The 21,201-nt window shown below is 47.9% G+C and overlaps 2 protein-coding genes across 19 annotated transcripts in view; one reads left to right on the forward strand and one right to left on the reverse strand.

The window, feature by feature from the left end:
- Position 1: 1 nt before the first annotated feature.
- LOC114904125 (creatine kinase U-type, mitochondrial) lies at positions 2-6,393 on the reverse strand. 2 transcript variants are annotated; one of them, XM_029237625.1, is made up of 10 exons: positions 6,001-6,393; positions 4,947-5,256; positions 4,121-4,319; positions 3,824-3,919; positions 3,227-3,448; positions 2,996-3,081; positions 2,763-2,886; positions 775-909; positions 446-571; positions 2-247 (listed from the first exon to the last, which is right to left on the reverse strand). In XM_029237625.1, the coding sequence occupies exons 2-10, from the start codon at positions 5,093-5,095 to the stop codon at positions 134-136; spliced, it is 1,251 nt and encodes a 416-aa protein (XP_029093458.1). In that variant the 5' UTR covers positions 5,096-5,256; positions 6,001-6,393; the 3' UTR covers positions 2-133. The 2 variants fall into 2 exon arrangements, with proteins under 2 accessions (XP_029093458.1, XP_029093457.1); XM_029237624.1 differs by having other exon boundaries at positions 6,094-6,213.
- A 2,850-nt stretch (positions 6,394-9,243) lies between these two features.
- The window catches only part of PPIP5K1 (diphosphoinositol pentakisphosphate kinase 1), a 49,226-nt gene continuing 37,268 nt past the window's right edge, over positions 9,244-21,201 (forward strand). For 7 of the 17 annotated variants that reach the window (XM_029237612.1, XM_029237616.1, XM_029237617.1 and 4 more), the window contains exons 1-18: positions 9,297-9,324; positions 12,902-12,997; positions 13,281-13,455; positions 13,889-14,084; positions 14,526-14,616; positions 14,842-14,927; positions 15,227-15,381; positions 15,515-15,616; positions 16,070-16,231; positions 16,381-16,502; positions 18,176-18,277; positions 18,500-18,613; positions 18,704-18,779; positions 18,923-19,032; positions 19,118-19,200; positions 19,367-19,498; positions 19,654-19,775; positions 20,147-20,329. In XM_029237612.1, the coding sequence (XP_029093445.1) occupies positions 13,309-13,455; positions 13,889-14,084; positions 14,526-14,616; positions 14,842-14,927; positions 15,227-15,381; positions 15,515-15,616; positions 16,070-16,231; positions 16,381-16,502; positions 18,176-18,277; positions 18,500-18,613; positions 18,704-18,779; positions 18,923-19,032; positions 19,118-19,200; positions 19,367-19,498; positions 19,654-19,775; positions 20,147-20,329 (1,983 nt within the window). In that variant the 5' untranslated portion in view covers positions 9,297-9,324; positions 12,902-12,997; positions 13,281-13,308. Of the gene's footprint in view, positions 9,325-9,479; positions 10,096-12,901; positions 12,998-13,280; positions 13,456-13,888; positions 14,085-14,525; positions 14,617-14,841; positions 14,928-15,226; positions 15,382-15,514; positions 15,617-16,057; positions 16,232-16,380; positions 16,503-18,175; positions 18,278-18,499; positions 18,614-18,703; positions 18,780-18,922; positions 19,033-19,117; positions 19,201-19,366; positions 19,499-19,653; positions 19,776-20,146; positions 20,330-21,201 lie in introns of those variants that run through there. The other 10 variants (XM_029237613.1, XM_029237615.1, XM_029237619.1 and 7 more) reach the window with 7 other exon arrangements.

The following is a 21,201-nucleotide window of genomic DNA, read 5'->3' on the forward strand; positions in this document are numbered from 1 at the left end:
GGAGCGTAGCCAGTAGTCTTTACTAGGACAGAGGGAGTGAGGGGGGAAAGGGAGGATCCAGAGTAAGGAGAATGGGCCACTGTTAGAATGGCAGAGGTCCTGGGAGTCTTGAGTCATCTGCTGGGGATGGGAGTTAATGCTTGTTGGGGAGAGGCGGAGGGACGCGGATATCCTGGCCTCTCTCCAGACGCCGTTCACAGTCAATCAAATAGTTTACTCCATCGATGACCAGCTGCACCAGCTCCACCTGAAGGACACTAACCCTCGATCTCTGCTTCCCACAATCTGACTCTCTTCCGCACTGATTTGACTGCTCTGGGAACTCGTTTCCAATTTCCTCCCCACTCAACCTGAATTTCATTTCAGATTCTATTACATTCCTGAGGCTCACTCCCTGTCACATCTCAACCCCCACAGACCTATCCCGAATCCCTAAGAATCTCACCTCTGACTTGCCCAGTCGGTCCAAATTAGAGATGTCAATGATGCTGCCTGTGGCAGCTGTGTCCACTCCTCCAGTTCCACGTTTTTGGAGTCTTAGGTTCTCTAGGATCTTTGGGAAGCGGCTATCCTAGAGGGGAGATAGAGATTGGGGGGCAGGGTCAACACAGGCAGAGACTGGTCCGACCTGAAAGAGCCCTGAACCCACTCAGAGCTCTTCCCCTTGACTCTTTAGCTACACTATGTCTGCTCCTTTCCAAAATGCCCAATCCCTCCTACCCATACACAGCCACCTTCCTCCTTCACAACCCTCTAACTCCACAACTCCTTTACTTTGCTTAGCAGGGGCAGTTTGACGTGCACTCCTGCCCGAAGTCCAGTGCCTAGGTTAGACGGACAGGTCAAGATGTATCCCAAACGTTCATTCCACATGAACTCCCAGCCACGCTCCTGGATCAGCTGCTCCACCTGAGTGCAGAAAGGCTCTGTTAGTGAAAAGTCAGGGATATGCTAGCCTTCCCTTAGCTAGACCCACAGGAACTCTAGAACTATGTCTAGAAACAAAGACTTGGGATGTGAAAGAATGACACTGATTTTTTTTTTTTTTTGGTGGAAATGGCTCATTATCATGCATAAAAGATAATTTTGATGTTGCAAGCCCATAATGATGAGATTGTGCAAAAATATCCTGTGTGGAAGAAGAGAAACCTGAGGGAATGATGCATTAAGGATGATCTAGGGAGATGAACAGAGGTGGTAAACTGAACTGAGAAAAGATCGATTATTCAATGAGTTCTGCATGCATTGACATCTTTACTTTGCTAATGAGCCTAGAGCTTGGAAGTTTCTTTCAGCCAGAAAATGAGGTTGTAGGCTTTGCAACAGGAAGAGGCAAGGGAGCCTGTTAACTGTGGAAAGAGCACATGTGAGAAAGCAAGAGGAAGGTGAAAATGGAGCAGAAGAGCCGGATTCATAGTTGTGGAGGGTGGGGGAGGAGTGTGGGAAGCATGTTTTTGTTTCATGTAAGCATCCTAATCATGAAGATGACTATTAGAGTTGAAGAGACTGGAGATCTGCCGGAGTTGATGGACATGAAGACCACTACCTAACCTGAGTAAGGGGACGCTGTTCCTAGTTCAGAAAGAACCATGGCATAGGGGGATATTGTATATGATGAACAAGGGGAAATTCTTCCATCTAGAATAGTAATAGCAGTTAACACTTAGGGAACACTTATTACGGGCCATGCACTTTACATGCATTATCTCACTTAAACCCCACAACTTAAAATGTAGGAAGTCTTACTCTCCCAATTTTACAGATGAGAATACTAAGGCATATAATTTAATATGTTACCTATTACTTGCTAAAAATAACAGAAACTTCCCAGGCAAGATCTAAACGGAAGAGGAGCTCTCTCCCTTTACAAGTTCAAAATAGAACTGTATACATGAGAAAATACAATAAGGATTGGGTTTATGGGGATTTGTAATCTGGAATTGAATATGGAGACCTAATCCATATAGGACTGAGGATTCAGTTCAACTCACGCAGAGCAACGCACTTTGGAACTTAGGCCATTCCATCCTCCACCTTCCCTGGTTTCCCTCCTACTCTCAGCTTAAAATCTAGACATGCTACTTTAGCAAGAATGACAGAATCCAGAGTTAAGGCCTACCTTGGCTCCCAACTGGGTGGTTACATTAGAATCATGAACATACCAATCTCTCACTCCTTACATCCATCCAGGCTTAAACCTTTTCCTTATCTGCACATCCCACCATCCCACACCACACCCCCCAGGCACTGAGCCACCATCTCATTTACTCCTTCTTTGCATTATTTGGCAACTGCTTTATTTACTTCCTTAGATTCCTGACATTCTTTCTCTCTTCCTATTCTTAGGGTGACCACATATCCTGGTTTTCCCTGGACAGTTCTGATTTATACCTCTTGTCCTAGAGTGATTGGTGGTGATCCTTTTCACCATCAAAAGTATCCTGGGTTGGTTGATAAATTATATGCTCAATCTACCATTTTTCTTTTTCTTTTTTTTTTGTAGTACATAGGCCTCTCACTGTTGTGGCCTCTCCCATTGCGGAGCACAGGCTCCGGACGCGCAGGCTCAGTGGCCATGGCTCACGGGCCCAGCCGCTCCACGGCATGTGGGATCTTCCCGGACCAGGGCACGAACCCGTGTCCCCTGCATCGGCAGGCGGACTCTCAACCACTGCGCCACCAGGGAAGCCCCAATCTACCTATTTAAATTTGTTTTTTCCTCAAGTCCTCCCACCTAGTTCCCTTATACACTCTTCTCCGACCTCTTTGAGGCCTCGGCAGAATCTTTCAAACACTTTCTTCATGTTGCCACCCTTCTCCATGGAGATGACCCGTGTATGATCCTCCTCATTCACCCAGATCAAGAAGCTCTTCTCATTGTTGTGCCTGAAGGCAGGAGAGAGGGAGGGACAGGGATTAAGAGGCAGGGCAAGAATTGGGGGAGATAGAAAAAAAAGGGCACTTATAGGGGCAGGGGGTAAGCTAAGCCTCATACCAGATTCCACGAGCATCTGGCCAGTCTCGAGCCATTCCTGCTGCGGTCAATAATGGGGACACAGGTTTATCAAACAGGAAGTGGTCCTGGGGAGAGTAAAGGGACTTGGGTTAAGAATCCTCACAGTAGCCCCTGGGCTTCTCAGAGCCCATCTACCTCATCTGGCCGAGCCTCCCCTGCCTATTCTTTCCATCTGCCCCTCCCGCCCAGCTCGCTCTCAAAGCCCCTCACATCAATTAGCTGCTGCTGCTCAGCCTCTGTCATCTCACTGAGCCGATAGTAGCGTCCAGCCAGGTCACCCTTCAGGCCACTCAGTGCCTCCACCACAACACGCTCCACCTCTCGTCGCTCTGCCCGGGTGCAGGCTGGAGGCAGGCTGAGACCCCGGATACTTCGGCCAGTTCTGACTCTTGTGGACAATACATACCTCTCATCAAAGTAGCCAGAACGGATCTGGGGAATCAGAGAAATTAATGTAAGTCACAGAAACACAGTGGATGGGAGCTGAGGGCCTTTGGGAAGGAGAGACCTTAAGGACTAGAGGGGTCCTCATTGCCTGCACTGGAGGAAGCCCATTGGGCAAGCACTCCAACTGAAGGGGCATTGTAAACCCTCCCCCAAACCTGCCCACCTTGGGGGGTGGCCATTCTCATCCGCCCTCTCCTCTCTACAGAGGCTGCTCCTGAACATACAATTCTTTCCCCACACAGACTAAAAGCTCAGCAGTATAATGACTATGAGTAAGGGTATAATTATGGTTGAAGGGACTGGAGAAACAGAATGTTGTATATAAGGCAATGCAAGTCAGAAGTGGAATATTCGACCTACCTTGCTGGCATCCAGGTCAGTGGTATGTTTCATCGTCTGGGGGTTATATCCATTGTGTCGTTCTTGGATCACAGGGTCAAACAGCTCAGCAAATACCTGAGGGGCAGTTCAGAGGAAGAGGGTGGTTAAGGAGAGGGAATCCCTTCCCAAGGTTTAGTTGTGGATTGATTTCACTGGGTGAGAAAACATGAGTATGGATGGTCCAGTCTTAAGGGTAAGTGAGGTCTTTAGGGGAAAGGAGCTGGGATTACTGGGGAGATAAATTGGGTCACCAGGGGAACTCTGGGGGCCCCCTACCTCATAGGTCTCCTCATCACCAGCTACCATGCCCACAGTCTTGATGAAGGGGTGGCCAGGGTTGTCCACGCCAGTCTGGATACATTGATCTAGCGTCCAACCAGTGGGTGTGGTCTTGTCGCAGAGCCGGGCATAGACTGCTGGGGTCAGGTGACTGGCCATGCAGTTGTTGTGCTTTCGGAGGTCTGGGTACTCAGCACTAGGGAGGGGGTACCAGTAACCATGGAGGGAGGGCACAGGGGGCCTAGACCCAGTGCACTCAGCTGGGAGCATGTCTGGCTTTGTTCCTTGGGAGGAGGGGAGGTTAGAGGGAGGCTAAACCTTGGTAATCTCATCAGGGACTTTCAGGATCTATTCTTTCCCAAGAGTTCTAGCTTCCTCTGGCTGGAGGCTCAATTCTCCCAGATCTGCTCAGTTTTTTCCTCCCGTGGACACAACATTAGGGATGGGGGGAGGGGAAAGACTAAGGAGGGGAATTCAGGAAACGGGAGAGAACAGCAGGAAAAGGAGATGGAGGAGAGCGGAAAGGATAGTTCCTGGTCTCTCAATTAGGAATTTGGGCAGGGTAGGTGCAGCCAGAACTCACAGGGCCAGAGCTGGCCTTGGGGGTGGGAACTGCGGGCTCCAAGTCCTCAGGAATTCTTTCACCTTATGGTTTTGGCCTCCATCCCCACCCCCACTGAGGTTTTCAGACTGTCCAGCGCCTGTACTCCAGAGCCTTCGTGACTATAACCCTTCTCTATTGCCCAGGTCCCCATGTCCATCCCAGTCAGCAACTACCCGTCCCCCACCCCCACCCTCACCCGGGCGCCTGAGACACTGATACCTCGGGGGATACAGCCTCCGTCGTTCGCCGGCAGCTCGAACAGGTTCCGAGCGGAGAAGAAACCCAGCGGCTAGAGACCCAGCTCCAGCCAAAGCCAGGAGTCTGAGCCCCGGGCGGGCAGACAGGAGACGAGAGAAGGGACCAGCCATGGCTTGAGGGTCTGGTTACGGAATCCCGGAGTAAGAGCTGGCTCAGGGCAGGAACCGGGAGGGAGGATGCAAACAGGCTGACTGAGAGCCGGAGGTGGGTGCGAGGCTGGAGCCGAAATGGAGGGAGGCTGGAGCGGGAGTGGAAGCCGGTGCCGACCAGGCTGCAGAAGAGGCGCAATGAGCTAGCGGCGGTCGGGCGCAGGAGAGGGAAGCAGAGCTGCAGTCTCCAGGGGTGGGGCTCATGCAGGCCCCGCCTTCCCGCCTGCCACGGCCCTAGGTGTGCGGGGGCAGAGGGCAGGCACCACCCACCAGGTAGATTAGGAGGACTGGAGATTCGCAGCCTTAGGCCGGGGAACGGGCCCACCTGAGATGAGGTCGCCCATATTTCAGCACCAAGTAGAGGACAGCACCCAAGGGGACAGGAGAGACCCGAACACCCTTCCCCTAAGCCTCCCGGTTTAATAGGAAACCCGTTTCGTCGCCCTGTGGGTGTGAAAGCGTGACACTACCCAACCTCTTGTTTTTTCGGCCTGCCTCAGCAACCTCTCCATCTTCCCAGGGGAGGCGGCCTCGGGGAACCGTGGAATAAACACAGATACCAGAGGAAGACAAAGAGAAAGCACACAGGCAGACGCTGAGAAAGACACCAGCTGCCTCAAGGTCACCTTTTCCTTAGAACCAGGAAGAGGACCAAAGCTCCTCCCTGTCACACCTGTGCTCTCCTTATAAGGTTGTGGAAGGATTCCGGAGAGAAATCAGGGAAACAGGAACTCTTACCCCATCTGTGCTGTGTTGCCCGCCCCCACCCTGCCCCCAAGTCTGAAGCCCTGCTCTGTCCTTCCTCCACTTCTCATGATCCCCCACTTTTCCCCCTCCTCTGCCCTCCTCCCCATCTCCTACTTCACCTTTGATCTTTTACTTCTCAGAGTCTTTTCCAGGCTCCGACCAGTTTGCTGCTCACAGGACTCCCTCTGAGTATTCTCGGCAGGCTTGCCTACCTGTTGTTTGTGCTGGGCGTGGGGCTGGAGTTGGGCAAGGAATTATTATGCTTTCTTCTCCTTCTCTCCCTTCTCCCCGCTCTCTGTAGCTCCCAGTTCCTGAGCTGAAGGGGAGTGTAAGGTGACGTGAAGGGTGTGGCGAGATGACGAGGTGTAGGACGGAAACAGGCAGGCACAGGTCCCCAACCACCACATGTGTTTCCTCTCTTGGCTCCCTAATGCTGTTTAATCCAGACTGTAAGGAGGGGTGTCCAAGGGCATGGGGTCACCAAGGAATCTCTGCCTTCCACCTGGTCCCTTCTCCTCCTCCCTCCTCACAAGGTGCATATTCATATTTGAGAGGGCTTTGTTCCCATATCTCCAAGTGTGACTTGGGTATGACTTGACCTTTGTCCTGGCAGAAGGAGAATGAATGCTTGGAGCTGAAATAGAGATGTGGGCTTCAGTATGGAGGGTCAGTTAAGATGGGGTAGGCATGGTGGCATTAGCCCATTCTTTCAGGTATTGATGACAAAATATTGGCCCTCTGTACATGGATGCCGAAACGAGATACAGAGACAGAGTTTTGGAGGAGAAAGAAATAGTAGCTTTATTCTTGGAGGGAACACAGCAGGCTAGCACCTCAAGAACTGTGCCCCCCTCCCTGTGGAATAGGGAGTGGTCTTCTAGTCAGGGCTCATGGTGGGGGGGGGTAGGTGATAAGGATCAAGGCAGTGACTGGGCTTGCATTCTTCTGATGGGTTTGTGGTGAGGTAAGTAGGAGTCAGCAACATCAACCTTCAGGTTCCAGCTGGTCTGGGGTCTGTGGGCAGCATACCCACCTGGAGGGGGTTTCAGTATCTGCAAGACAGCTCAAAGATATCTTTGTGTGTGTCCGTTGTTGGGGAACCAGGACCTTACCCCAAGGCTGCACTGTTTCTCTTGACTGTTTCTCTCTTGTCTTGCATCCTCTCACTTCCCTGATTAACAACTGCTTGAACCTGCCTATTGGAAGTAGGGAAAGGTCATGGAGGCTGAATGAAGGCTATTTCCTGTAATCAAAGACATGGGGGACACAGAAAGTCTTTGTGCCCAGGAGCCCCACAGGGCCCTGCTCAGTATCATTACCTTGGTGTACCCACAAGACAGCAAGATACTTGTTAATCTTAAGGGAGAGGATCTGAGAAAAAGAAATTCCCTTCAAGTTGTCCGCTGGCCTCACTGATGAGACCCCACTCCATCCCTTTACTCTCATTTCATTCATTCCTCTCAGGCTTCCCTAGTGCTCCTTTTCCTTTCTTCCTCATTTGTGGGTAGCCTTAGTAGCCAATTACCTCTCTTCCAGGTCCATCAGTTCATTCTTCTCCTGGTAAGACAGAAATAATCAGAGAATAGATGGAGTTCTGCAGTTGTGTTACCTGAAAACTGGGTTCACCTTTTGGTGGGTGTCAAGCCAATAAACCCAACCAAGCCAAAGATCAGGAGAAGGAAGGATTTATTATTACTTGCCACAAGTAAGGAGAACACCAGGGATCTCTCCCAAAGCAGCGTCTCCCCGAACAGCAAAATCTGGGAAGTTTTCAGCTAAGGATACATGCATATTCATGAAGGGGTGAAACCGAGCAGGACCCTATGGGGCTCAAAGATGAATTATTATGTATATCCTTTAAGAAATCAGGGCCCTGCCCCAAGACTGCACAGTTGTTTCTTGACTGCTCCTCCCTTGTTTCTGCATTCCCTCCCTTAAGATCATTAATTACTGAGACCTGTTCAAAGGCAAGCATTGTGGCCATGCTTATATCACAAAATGGCTTAGGCCAAAATGGGTTCTCTTATGTCAAGAAAGCCATTCCTGGTTCTCTTTCTCCAGTGACCCCCTAACCTATCTGCTTACACTAGGGACAAAATGGAGCAGGACGCTGTGGGTCCCTCCCAGGTACAAATCCCTTCTGTGTCCCCTGTTTCTTGTTTGTAAGAAATAGGCTTCATTCAGCCTCCTTGACCTTTCCAGAGTTTCAAGGGCAGATTCAAACAGTTGCTAATCAGGGAAGGGAAGGGATACAGAAACACAGGAGGGACAATCAAAAAACTGTAGTGCAGCAATTAAAGCAGGATCTTGGTTCCTCCCAGAGGAATATTCATAACAATATCCTTGAGTTCTTCTGCAGGAACTAACCCCACCTCCCACATGGAAGATGGTAACTTCAGGCTGAATAACGGAGTTCTGGAGCACTGCCCTGTTACCTCACCACTAACCAATCAGAAGAAAGTCACATACTTGCAGCCCTCACCCCAAATTTTGCCTATAAAAACTTTTTCCCCAAAACCATCAGGGAGTTAATGGGGTTTTTGAGAACGAGCCACCTGTTCTCCTTGCTCGACCCTGCAATAAACCTTTCTCTGCTCCAAACTCTGGCCTTTCTGTTTGTTTGGCCTCACTGTGCTTTGGGCACACAAACTTGCGTTGGGTAACAGAACTTGGAATAGTCTTGACCAGGGAAACCTGAGTGAGGATGCAAAGATAATAACAATACAAACATACACAAAATGCTTTCATATAATCAGTACCCTATGGGTTAGGGTTTTCTAGTCCCACTCTCTCACAGGTGAGAAAAGAGGGGCTGAGGGAAGTTCAATGACTTGTCCAAGGCTGCACAGCTATTAAAGGCAAGAGGGCAAGCAGAGTGTGGAGATAGGAATCCACTTGTTCAGCCTTCCAAGTCCATCCATCGTCTTGTCTCCTCCATAAGTAAGTCTCTTTTCCTTCCCTTAACTTTCTGATTTGTTTCTGTCTCTGTTTTTGTCTCTAGCCTCCCTTTCACTCCTCTAGTCCATTAACATTTGCAACATACATTTATTGGATCTCTACGTCTATCATATCCCGTTTTATTTTACAGAACGAACAGAAGACTTGGTTTTGTCCTCATGGAGGTGCAATGGCACAGACTCTGCCTCTTCCTCTACATCTCGCTTCCCCCCACTTCGTCTCACTGGAAATTCTCTGTCTAGACCAAGCATCTGGACTGTGGCGACGCAGTTAGAAATCAGAAAAAGAACAACAGGTTGCACTTCCTCCTCAGAACCACTAGAGGCCACCATCCTCCGCGCAGAAGCGCCGGCCAACGCAGCCTGACTCTGCTGCCGGTGCGCGCCCTCCGCTGATTGGTGGCGCCGAAGAGAAGTCGTGCTTTGATTGGGCCGCTGTCAGGTGTCGCTGCCGGCAGGTTCGGGTGCGCGAGCGCAGGGAGGCGGGTGAGTGAGGGCCGGGGGCGGTGGGGGAGTGGCTGGGGGCTGGGGCGGTATCTGAGGGGGTGGACTGAGTAGAGTGGGCTCCTTCGGTGCCGAGGGCCTTGGTTAGGAGCGGCTGGGGGCAGCTCTAGAAAGAGACCCAGCGGAGAGGCCTCAATGTTAGCGAAGGGAGAGTGAGGCGGGGAAGGCGGGGGCGGGCAAAAGGCTAGAGGAGTCGGGATGGGAGGTGGTTTTCGTGACCCGGAGCTGAGTGAGGAGAGCGCAGAGGAGGGGGTCAGCGAGAGAAGAGATGGGCGTGTGAAGGTCTGCGTGAGGAAGAGGGGGTCCTGCTGAGCCAGGGGAGTCTGCCGGGGAGAGGGTCAGGGCGGGCAGGTCTGTGTGAGGAGGCGTGGGAGTGGAGTCAGACCGGAGGCTCGGCTGGAGGAAGGGGTTGTTGCAGAGAGGAGAGAGAAGGTGAGCCTGGAGGGAAGGCAGGTTGGGAAGGAGTGGCTCTCAGACGGTCTGTGCGGGGGAGCATTGAGGGTTCCATATAAATTTGTTACCAAGTGTGGTGACTCATCTGAGGGTTTGAAAGACTGTTTAAGGCTGGGGAGTCAATGAGCGACAGGATTAGTTGTATTGTTGATTGGATCGGTTGATTAGTGATGTAGGAGGGGGCAGTAGTTAGGGGAGTCGATGAAGAGTCCTTTTAGTAAGTTGGGGAAAGAAGGCAGTATGAGTGAGTTGATACCGAGAACAAGGGCATCAGCACAGTTCATCAGTGGCAGAATAAGGGTATGTATGAAGCATTAAAAACTGCATCAAGAAGGAGAGAAGGGGTCCACTGTTGAAGGAGATAGTGTTTGTGGCCTGAGGAGTTTTAACTGTGTTGGAAGTATTCCCGCCTGACCCTGTACTGACCTTTCTCTTTCATCACTGATGGAGCCCTCCATCAAGTGCAGAAGTGCATGGTGGTTAAAGAAATTAGAGGATTAGGAAAGCAGCCCTAAATTCTAAGGGATAAAGAAGTTACACAGTTTACCCTCCCTTCAGTCCCTTCTCTAGATCTGATTTAACATAGATGTTCCTGAGAAGATTGCCCACCTGCCCCTCCCTCTCTCCTTACCTATTATACTATCTCCTGCTTCCTCCCCTCCCCTCGCTCCCTTCCACACTGATTCAGGCCCCAGTAAGACTGCCCTTTAGCCTACTGTAGAGTCTGAAGTTTAGAGTCTGAAGTTTTCTTTTGCAGCAAAGTATTAGGGGAGACGGGGAAGGGGAGAAGAGCACAGAAAACAGGGCAATGGCTCTTGGAACACCACATTAAATCCCAGCTTCTCGCAGAGGTACATCTAAATAAATCCTGGCTTATTTCATAGCTATTTCTGTCAGACTTCTATTTCTGCTTTGTTAACTATGAATTTAGACCTTTCATCTCTCTTCAGCTCCATATTTGTGAACAGATTCTCCTTTGCCATTCAATTATCATCTCCTGTTATAGAGTTATAATAGAATTTCAAGAATGTGGCAGTGTACATTCAGTAGAAAACCAGGAAAGACCTAGTGGAAGAAAGTGTGGAGGGTTAGGAATCTTAGAGAAAGCTCCTGCTTCAGAGAAAGGATAAAGCGTGCAACAAAATTCTGCTTGCTTAAACTATACAGGGACCTTGGGAATGTCACAAGTCATGGAAATTGGGTCAGGTCACGAAAAAGGATTTCAAAGAAACAGGCTATAATCAGGAGGAGTGTGTATGTATAAGACCTGCAGTGTACAACTGAAAACGTTAAGCCTAAGGAGAATGTTGTGCCCTCACGGTGGTTGAGCAACAGAGAAAAGCAAATGGTGAAGACTAGAAAGGTCAAGATCTATATAAAGATTAGCTATAACTTTCTAATCAAAGCTGCAAACTCACTTGTAATGGAAGGGTTTAAAATAAAAATACGGAAAGTAAATATTGAAGACTAAAAACCTATAAGACTAAATTACTCCATTTACTTCAGGACTTTGTGGCTTTCATTAGAGCCATTGGTCAGTATTTCTGAGAACTTTTGCAGAATGTAGAAAATTGCAGATGTGACTCAATTTCATTTTTGGAAAAAAATAAGATACCCGTATCCCCACAATTTAGTATTAACAGATGTTAACCGTTTGTATATTTGCTTCAGAGTTTTCTTAATCGAAATAAACATTATAGATAAGGTTGTGAGGTTCCATTTGAATCCTTCTCAGTTCTGTTTTCCCCTCTGCTCAGAGGTAACCACTATCATGAATTTGATGTCTTTCTTTCCTGTCTGTTTTTATACTTCTAATTATGTATACAGCCATAAACATATGTAGTATTTTTTATTTGTACAAGTGGAATTGTCCTGCATGGATATTTCTGCAGTTTGCATTTGGAAGCTGTCCATGTTATATATAGCTTTGATTCATTTTTTAAAAATGGAAATATAGTTAATTTACAATGTGTTAGTTTCAGGTGTATAGCAAAATGATTCATATATATATATGTATATATACATATATATATATACAAGGTATTGAGTATATTTCCCTGTGCTATACAGTTGGTCCTTGTTGTTTACCAATTTTATATATAGTAGTATGTATATGTTAATCCCAAGTTCCTAATTTATCCCCCTGATTCATTTTTAATAATTGCTGTTAGTCAACCATTTGTAAACACAACATTATATTTATCCATTCTTCTACTTGTGACATTTGAGTTGTTCTCGGTTTTTGCCATTACCAGCAGTAAGGTTATGAACATCCTTGCAAATGTCTTTTTATGTGGGAGAGTTTCTCTACAGCGGAGTTTCTCAACCTTGGCACCACTCACATTTTGGACTGGACAATTCTGTGCTGTGGGGGTATATCCTATGCATTTTAGAATGTTGAGCAGCATCCTTGGCCTCTTCTCACTGGATGCCAATAGCATCTCCCCAGTTGTGACAACCAAAAGTGTCTCCTGACAAATGTCCTTTGCACAGTATAATCACAGTTGGTTAAGAACCACTGCTGCAGGTGTATGTATGCAGAAGTGGAACTGCCAGGTTGTTCTGACTCAAGAACAATATCTGTCTTAAGATATTCTCACTGATAATGGCTCTAGGCAGGATTTTTTTCCCTTGTAGCTTCTGGTATGAAGGACCTTGGGCTAGACCAGCCTTGTGTCTGTTGTACCCTGAGATGGTAGAGAGAAAATTGAAATTTCAGTTTGAGAATGGGTTGGAGCCTGTTGTATGGATGCCTGTATCCTCAACTTCCCAACTAGCACTAGACCTCTTTCCTTGAACAGATTTTCTGGAACTGAGCATCTCTCTTTTAAGGTAAAGCAGGTGAAGGAGAGATGGGGCATAGGGGATTTTAATGTTCTGATTTAATGTTTAGAACATAGGGTGCCCTCAGTCAATGCTTTTTTGAGTTAATCCTTGGTAGGAATGAAGATAGGGGTTAAGAGCAGAGGCAAATGAACTCTCTTATTCCTCTGCTCTTGAATTAAATCACTGAGTTCAACACTACTGTGGGGAAGTGGAGAAGGGCCAGGAACATTTTGGAATGAATCCAAAGTTGAAATGTCACTCTAACCTTCTCTTCTGGTAGGAATCAACAGTAGCCTTCCATGAGGAACTGCCTTTCCCATTTGCTGCTGGAGTTAACGGTTTTTCCTGCTGGCAGAATCAGGGACATGCCAGCACTGTAAGGGTTAATCTACTGATCCTCTTACCAGTCTCATGGTTGGGGGTGGGGTGAGCAGGGAGGAAAAGGGACACCTCGATTTTCTCTTAGGGATCTTTAGTCATCTCAAGTCATATCCCACATGCCTCCTTTCCTGTTGATCCTTCTCACCATAGCTTTGTTTCCTGTTTCCCCTAGTCCCCTTGTAGTTCCCTCTTATTTTCTCATTCCCCATCCCCCATCCCCATGCACTGCCGTGGGGCTTGCATTCTGAACTAACAGGGATACATACCCTCCACTGCAGAGCGGGATGAGTGGGTGCTCCGGCGGGGATGTGGTCATTGCCGGCCAGTGAGGGCGAGAGCGCCACAGCCCACTTCTTCCTTGGAGCTGGAGATGAGGGGCTGGGCACCCGTGGAATAGGCATGAGGACAGAAGAGAGTGACAGCGAGCTCCTTGAGGATGAGGAGGATGAAGTGGTAAGACCAGGGAAAACGATGTAACTTGGTTCTGGGACCCCTGTCATAGTTGAGATTCCAGAGGATGGAGACACCTCTCCCCATTCTTCGCAAATGCATAGACTCCCTGTCATAAACAGGCCCTATTCTGATTAAGGGGAAGGGCAGTGGAGATTGGTTAGATTGCCTCTCTTTGAAGCCCCTACCCTTATGCCCTCCTCCTGTTGTCTCATTATTATTGGTTCTCCTACTCTTCTGCCCGAGTACACATTTCCTACTGTGGCAGTAGGAATACCTGCAGGTACCCCAATCTAGGCCCAAGTTAGGAGATAACCTTAACCCCATAGGTCCAAAGTCCTGGCAAGAAACTCTGTGCCCTAAGGAGATGAAACCGTGTGTTCCCTGATAGGGATGGTTTAGGTGGGAAGTACCTGACAGCACTTCCTCTCTGTAGCCTCCCGAACCTCAGATCATTGTTGGCATCTGTGCCATGACCAAGAAATCCAAGTCCAAGCCAATGACCCAAATCCTAGAGCGACTCTGCAGATTTGACTACCTGACTGTTATCATCCTGGGAGAAGATGTGATCCTTAATGAACCTGTGGAAAACTGGCCATCCTGCCACTGCCTCATCTCTTTCCACTCCAAAGGTTGGTGTGTGTGAAGGAAAATGAGAAGGAATGGTGTTGGGAATGCTGGACTGGGAAATGAGGCTCTTACTGTCAAATAGTAAAGAGGCCATCAGCTCTTCCCAACACACTAGGGAACAGTGCAAAGGGGTTTGTTCTCCCTGCATCTTGGAGGACTTGCCGGTGGTAGTTTAAAGCCCATATTTGAACCTCAGGACAGCTCTAAGATTCTTAGGTCTCTGACAGAATTGGTCTTTGGAAGGACCCTAAAAATAATTTCTGTTTTACTTTTTTCTGATGGATATTCTAGACTTGGGAAGTTGGGCAGGAGGATGAGTGCTGGGTTGGATGGGTAGTGGAGCTCAGTGGCAACTAATAGCTTTAATATGTTTATTTCTCTTGCTGTTTTCTCACTGTCTCTTTCACTTTCTTCCTTTGGTCTATTTCCTTTCTCCATCCCAGGCTTTCCTCTGGACAAAGCTGTTGCTTACTCCAAGCTTCGAAACCCTTTTCTTATCAATGACCTGGCTATGCAGTATTACATCCAGGATAGGTATAGCTTTCTGTTGACTGGTGGGATGGGTGGCCCTGAGATCATGCCTGTTTAGAGAACCCACTCTGGGAGGGGCAGAGTCAAAGAAACATGCTTGATTTTTGTACCATACCCTGTTGAGTTCTGTACACGGGTGTCTCCCAATTCCTGAATGAATGAAATCCCTAGCCTCTCCCCTGGTCACCATCCCCCACCTCTCCCAGCTAATTTATTCGGGGGTGACAGGAGGGAGGTGTACCGGATCCTGCAGGAGGAGGGTATTGATCTGCCTCGATATGCTGTGCTCAACCGTGACCCTGCCCGGCCTGAGGGTGAGTACCTGGCCTTGTCCAGTCCTGCCCTGCTTTCTACGACTTAGCCCAGTTCTCCTTCCTCTAGACGTCTCCTATGTACCACCCGGCTCAGTGAGGCTTTGGTTACTGGATTATGGGTAGAGCTAGAGCCATGGGTCTTTGGACAGAACCTTGGACCTCTTATATAGATATTAATTACCATATCTATTATTAAGATATGGTCATAGCAATTTGAGGGTTATGGAGATTACAACTCAGAGAAGTGGGAGTTGGAAGTATTCTTAGGCCCTAGGAATGACCACACGCCTACCTTTCAGAGTGCAACCTGATTGAGGGTGAAGATCAGGTGGAGGTAAATGGAGCCGTCTTTCCCAAGCCCTTTGTGGAGAAGCCAGTGAGTGCAGAGGACCACAATGTTTACATCTACTACCCCAGCTCAGCCGGAGGAGGAAGCCAGCGCCTCTTCCGTAAGGTATGGGAGACATTTGGGCATTTGAGGAGGCAGAGAAGTAGAAGGGCAAGAATGAGGTTGTGGGGAGGGAAGCTGGAGGATTTGGGGACAAGTTAGAGGCAACTTTTTTTTTTCCTTCCTTTTTCTCCTGAAGATTGGCAGCCGGAGCAGCGTTTACTCTCCTGAGAGCAGCGTCCGGAAGACAGGGTCATACATCTATGAGGAGTTTATGCCAACAGATGGCACAGATGTCAAGGTTATGGTGGATACAGGGATTTAAGAGGTTATAAATATCTGGGTGGGGTGGGGTGCTTGGGAAGCAAGTGGAAGTGTATGGAAGTGGTCGTAGAAAATAAAGTATGAATGCGATGGGCTTTCATATGCAGGTGAAGGTAAGAAGTGGGGGAAGTAGGTATTTACATTGTCACTATCAGAGCAAGGGCAAGAGTGACATGGAAAATGGAATACTGTTGGTAAGTTATTTCTTAGTAAGGACTAGGCAATAGTTTTGGAGTCCTGTGGAGAAACCTTCATGATACTAAAGTAGAGCTCAGTAAGAAAAATGTCAGTCTCCTTGTTCATAAAACTTGGGGATTTGTTGGTTTTGTTTTTGTTTACTGTGAAACTAGTCTACAGACATAGTGCTCATATTGTCTTCTCATATGCAGGGTGAGCTGTGGGCATACTCAGTGATGCTATGTACCTGCAGGTGTATACAGTGGGGCCAGACTATGCCCATGCTGAAGCCAGAAAATCTCCAGCTTTGGATGGGAAGGTCGAAAGAGACAGTGAGGGGAAAGAAATTCGATATCCAGTCATGCTGACTGCCATGGAAAAGCTGGTGGCCAGGAAAGTCTGCGTAGCTTTTAAGGTGGAGGAAGTCCCCTTGGCGGCGAAGGGGAGGGTGTGTGTGCTGGGGGCGGAGGGTGGGAGGGATGCGGGAGAGGGGCTGTGGAATGAGGGGGGTGCTGAGAAGGAAGAGTGGCTCTCTTGTTCTCATCTTGCTTTTATCGCCTGCAGCAAACGGTCTGTGGTTTTGACCTCCTTCGTGCCAATGGTCACTCCTTTGTGTGTGATGTCAACGGCTTCAGTTTCGTCAAGAATTCGATGAAATACTACGATGACTGTGCCAAGATTCTGGGGTAAGGGGCACAGTGGTCTGAGCTGGGGAGAATGGGCTTAAAGAAGAGAATTGGAAAGTTTTTACTGTATAGGCATGCCTCGTTTTATTGAGCTTCGCGGATACTGCGTTTTTTTTACATATTGAAGGTTTGTGGCAACCTTGTGTCAAGCAAGTCTGTTGGCACCATTTTTCCAACAGCATTTGCTTACTTCGTGTCTCTGTGTGACATTTTGGTAATTCTCACAATATTTCAAACTTTTTCACTATAATATTTGTCATAGTGATCTGTGATCAGTGATTTTTGATGTTACTATTGCAAAAAGATTACAACTTGCTGAAGGCTCAGATGATAGTTAGCATTTTTTTTTTTTTAGTAAATTTATTTATTTATTTTTGGGTGTGTTGGGCCTTCGTTGCTGTGCGCAGGCTTTCTCTAGTTGCGGCGAGCAGGGGCTACTCTTCGTTGTGGTGTACAGGCTTCTCACTGTGGTGGCTTCTCTTGCTTCAGAGCACGGTCTCTAGGCGTGCGGGATTCAGTAGCTGTGGCACACAGGCTCAGTCGTTGTGGCTCACAGGCTCTAGAGCACAGGCTCAGTAGTTGTGGCGCGTGGGCTTAGTTGCTCCACAGCACGTGGGATCTTCCCAGGCCAGGGATCGAACCTGTGTCCCCTGCATTGGCAGGTGGATTCTTAACCACTGTGCCACCAGGGAATCCCGATGGTTAGCATTTTTTAGCAATAAAGTCTTTTTAAATTAAGATATGTACATTTTTTTAGACCTAATGCTATTGTACACTTAATATACTACAGTATACTGTAAACATAACTTTCATATGCACTGCAAAACTAAAAAAACTCATGTGACTCACTGTATTGCAATATTCACTTTATTGTGGTGGTCTGGAACTGAACTCACAATATCTCCGAGGTATGCCTGTATTTTAAATATCGTAAAAATGGTTTAAAAGTGAAAAAGGTGAGAATGCCCTGGCGGTCCAGTGGTTGGGACTCCGAGCTTCCCCTGCAGGGGGCACGGGTTCAATCCTTGGTCAGGGAACTAAGATCCTACAAGCCATACAGTGCAGCCAAAAAATAAAAAAGAATATAGGGCTTCCCTGGTGGAGCAGTGGTTAAGAATACACCTGCCAGTGCAGGGGACACGGGTCTGATCCCTGATCTGGAAGATCCCACATGACACGGAGCAACTAAGCCTGAGCGCCACAACTACTGAGCCTGCGCTCTAGAGCCCACGAGCCACAACTACTGAAGCCTCAGTGCCTAGAGCCCATGCTCTACAACAAGAGAAGCCACTGCAATGAAAACCCACGTACTGCAAGGAAGAGTAGCCCCCACTCACCGCAGCTAGAGTAAGCCCGCGTACAACAACGAAGACCCAACGCAGCCAAAAATAAAATTAATTAATTAAAAAAAAAAGAATATAGTTAAAGCCCCTACATACCCCTTACTAAGTATATCCCCTTCCCTCCCACCGCCCAGAGGTAACCAGTCCTTTATTTGGTCATTCCCATTTATATATTCATATTTTTATTACATATATGGGGTGGCTTTTGCATGTTTTTAGATTTTATATTAATGTATTTTTCAGCTACTTGTTAGTTTTTGTGAGCTTCATTCATATATGTAGTTCTGGTTCATTCATTTTCACAGGGCTTCTTTGCATTTCTCCTTCTAGGAACACCATAATGCGGGAGCTTGCCCCGCAGTTCCAGATCCCATGGTCCATCCCCACAGAAGCTGAGGACATTCCCATTGTCCCTACCACATCTGGCACTATGTGAGCAAAAGTAAAAGTTAAAAATCGGGAGTAACCTACTTAAGGCATCTGTGTCAGACCAGTGGTTACTTCCTGACCCTGTGCCATCTGACTGGTGGAGCCTACCTTTATTCCTAATCTCAGATAGTTTTTCCTCTGTTCTTTGACCCGTTGGGTAGGATGAAATGGGAGGCAGTGTGGGGTGGGACTGGGGAGAGGCTCTAACAACATTCCCTATCTTAGGATGGAACTTCGTTGCGTCATTGCAATTATCCGTCACGGGGATCGTACCCCCAAGCAGAAGATGAAGATGGAGGTGACACACCCAAGGTGGGCAGAGTATCCTAATCCAGACAAGTAGGTGTTTGTGAAGGAAATGGGGAGGGGTACCTCCCAGAGGCTCTTGTCTGTCTCAGCCCATACTGAAGCTTCTCCTTATTTCTTCAGGTTTTTTAGTCTATTTGAAAAACATGGTGGCTACAAGACAGGGAAATTAAAACTGAAGCGGCCCGAGCAGCTACAGGTAAGGTGATGAATCTGCCTGGGAGGAGCAGTGCTACAGAAAGATAGAGGGTATGGGATTGGGGGCCTCAGTGAGAGACCAGGATGAAAGCCTAACCAGCCAGGACTTGGCCTCCTGCACAGATACCCTGTTGTTTCCTCCAGGAGGTGCTGGACATCACAAGGCTGCTATTGGCTGAACTGGAAAAAGAACCAGGTGGTGAGATTGAGGAGAAGACTGGGAAACTGGAGCAGCTGAAATCTGTTCTGGAGATGTGAGAAAGGGAATAGGAAAGGGGGGCCACTAGCAGTGAGAATTGGGTGCTGGAGTAGAAAGTAAACTGTGAATTTATCCTGCAGGTATGGTCACTTCTCAGGCATCAACCGGAAGGTGCAGTTGACTTACTACCCTCATGGAGTAAAAGCTTCTAATGAGGGGCAAGGTAAGATGTAATACCCCCTTCCCATTACCACTCACATCTCTTATTCTTGAACCCTTAGATGACCTCTATCCCAAATTACCTTTCCGGGCTCCTCAGAAGACCTAACATTTAGATGTCCCCACTATTTTCCTTAGATCTAGACCTGTTCACTCCCTTATTCCCGCAGATCCACAGGGGGAGGCTCTGGCCCCATCCCTATTGCTGGTACTGAAGTGGGGTGGAGAACTGACCCCTGCTGGCCGTGTTCAGGCTGAGGAGCTGGGGCGAGCTTTCCGCTGCATGTACCCTGGAGGACAGGGTGAGTGTTTTGTAAATACCTGGCAGGGCTGAGATAAGATGATTAGAGAATAAGTTGGGGAAACAAGGGACAGAGACAATAGGGAAGTTAAAGGGGAAATGAGCATTCTTGGGTATTTACAGCCATCCATTCCTGGTTTTCCCCTTTGCTCCCAGGTGACTATGCTGGCTTCCCCGGGTGTGGGCTGCTTCGCCTCCATAGCACCTTCCGCCATGATCTCAAGATTTATGCCTCTGATGAGGGCCGTGTCCAGATGACTGCTGCAGCCTTTGCCAAGGTGCACACTACAGTTCACCCACAGTTCCAGCTTCCATTAGGTAGAGAAGCAGAGTTTGGAGAGCTAGTTGGAAATTTCAGAGTGTTTGTGTGCCAACTCAGAGAAGTTTCTGCTTGTGTCTGACTGCATTCTTTTTTTTTTTAAATTGGGGTATAGTTGCTTTACAATGTTGTGTTAGTTTCTCCTGTACAGCAAAGTGAATCAGCTGTATGTACTGACTGCATTCTATACTACTGAGAATAATTAGTGGGGTGGGCCCCTTGACCTATACCCCAACTCCCAAGCCAGCTCTCATTTGATCTCTGGGACCATCGAGGCCTAGGGGCACTAGACTGGAAGGAAAACTAATAGATTTTGTGCTTCCCCTCTAGGGCCTTCTAGCTCTAGAAGGGGAGCTGACACCCATTTTGGTACAAATGGTGAAGAGTGCCAACATGAACGGGCTCTTGGACAGTGATGGCGATTCCCTGAGCAGCTGCCAGCACCGGGTGAAGGCTCGGCTGCACCACATTTTGCAGCAGGATGCACCCTTTGCCCCTGAGGATTATGATCAGGTCAGGCTCTCCTAGACTTTGTGCCCAACACAGCCCAATCCCCAAATCCTAGAATTCTAAATAATAGTGATCAGTAATGGTACTTACTGTGTGCCAGGCACTGTTTTATGTGCTCTCCATGTATTGTGTCATTTAATCCTTACCCTTTGAGATAAGTATGGGTCCACAATCTGTCATCCACAGTTTTGGAAATGAAAAAGATTTTTATAACTTTGCCACCAAGATTCGTTTGACAGCAAAACCCGACATGGTAAGACTCTTTCTAATCCCCATTTATCCCATCTAGTGTAAATAGTCATACATTTTGCTACAGAAATAGAAAAGTGTTTGGTTATGTCCTAGGCCCTGCTGGAGGTATTATCTAACATGTGGCATATGCACCGTATTAACTTCTTAAAGTCCAAGAATTCTCAATTCCAAAACACAGCTGAACCCAAGGATTTTGAATGGAAGGATGTTTCAGTTTATCTGTTGCTGTATAAAAAACTACCCCAAAACTCAGTAACTTAAGACAAAAACCATTTTATCACCTTACAGCTCTAGGCTCAACTAGTCTTGCTTAGGGTCTTCCCTAAAATTGCCCAGCTGCTGTCCAGATGTTGGGGCTGGAACCGTCTGGAGGCTCAACTGGGATGCTAGGATGGCTGGGCTCTCTCCCTCCTCGTGATGTCCCTGTCCCTGTAGTCTCAGAGCCTCTCCTCTCCATGTGTTTTTCCCATGTGGTTTTTCTAGCAGACCAGGGATCAAATCCATGCCCCCGGCAGTGGAGGCATGAAGTCCTAACCACTGGACCATTAGGGAATTCCCCAGACGGATTTCTTAAATAGTAGCTTAGGACTCCCCCATACCAGAAACTTTCAAGCTTTTTTAAA

Source organism: Monodon monoceros, unplaced genomic scaffold (assembly GCF_005190385.1).
Source record: "Monodon monoceros isolate NGI ecotype Baffin Bay Population unplaced genomic scaffold, NGI_Narwhal_1 Super_Scaffold_21, whole genome shotgun sequence".
Taxonomy (NCBI): domain Eukaryota; kingdom Metazoa; phylum Chordata; class Mammalia; order Artiodactyla; family Monodontidae; genus Monodon; species Monodon monoceros.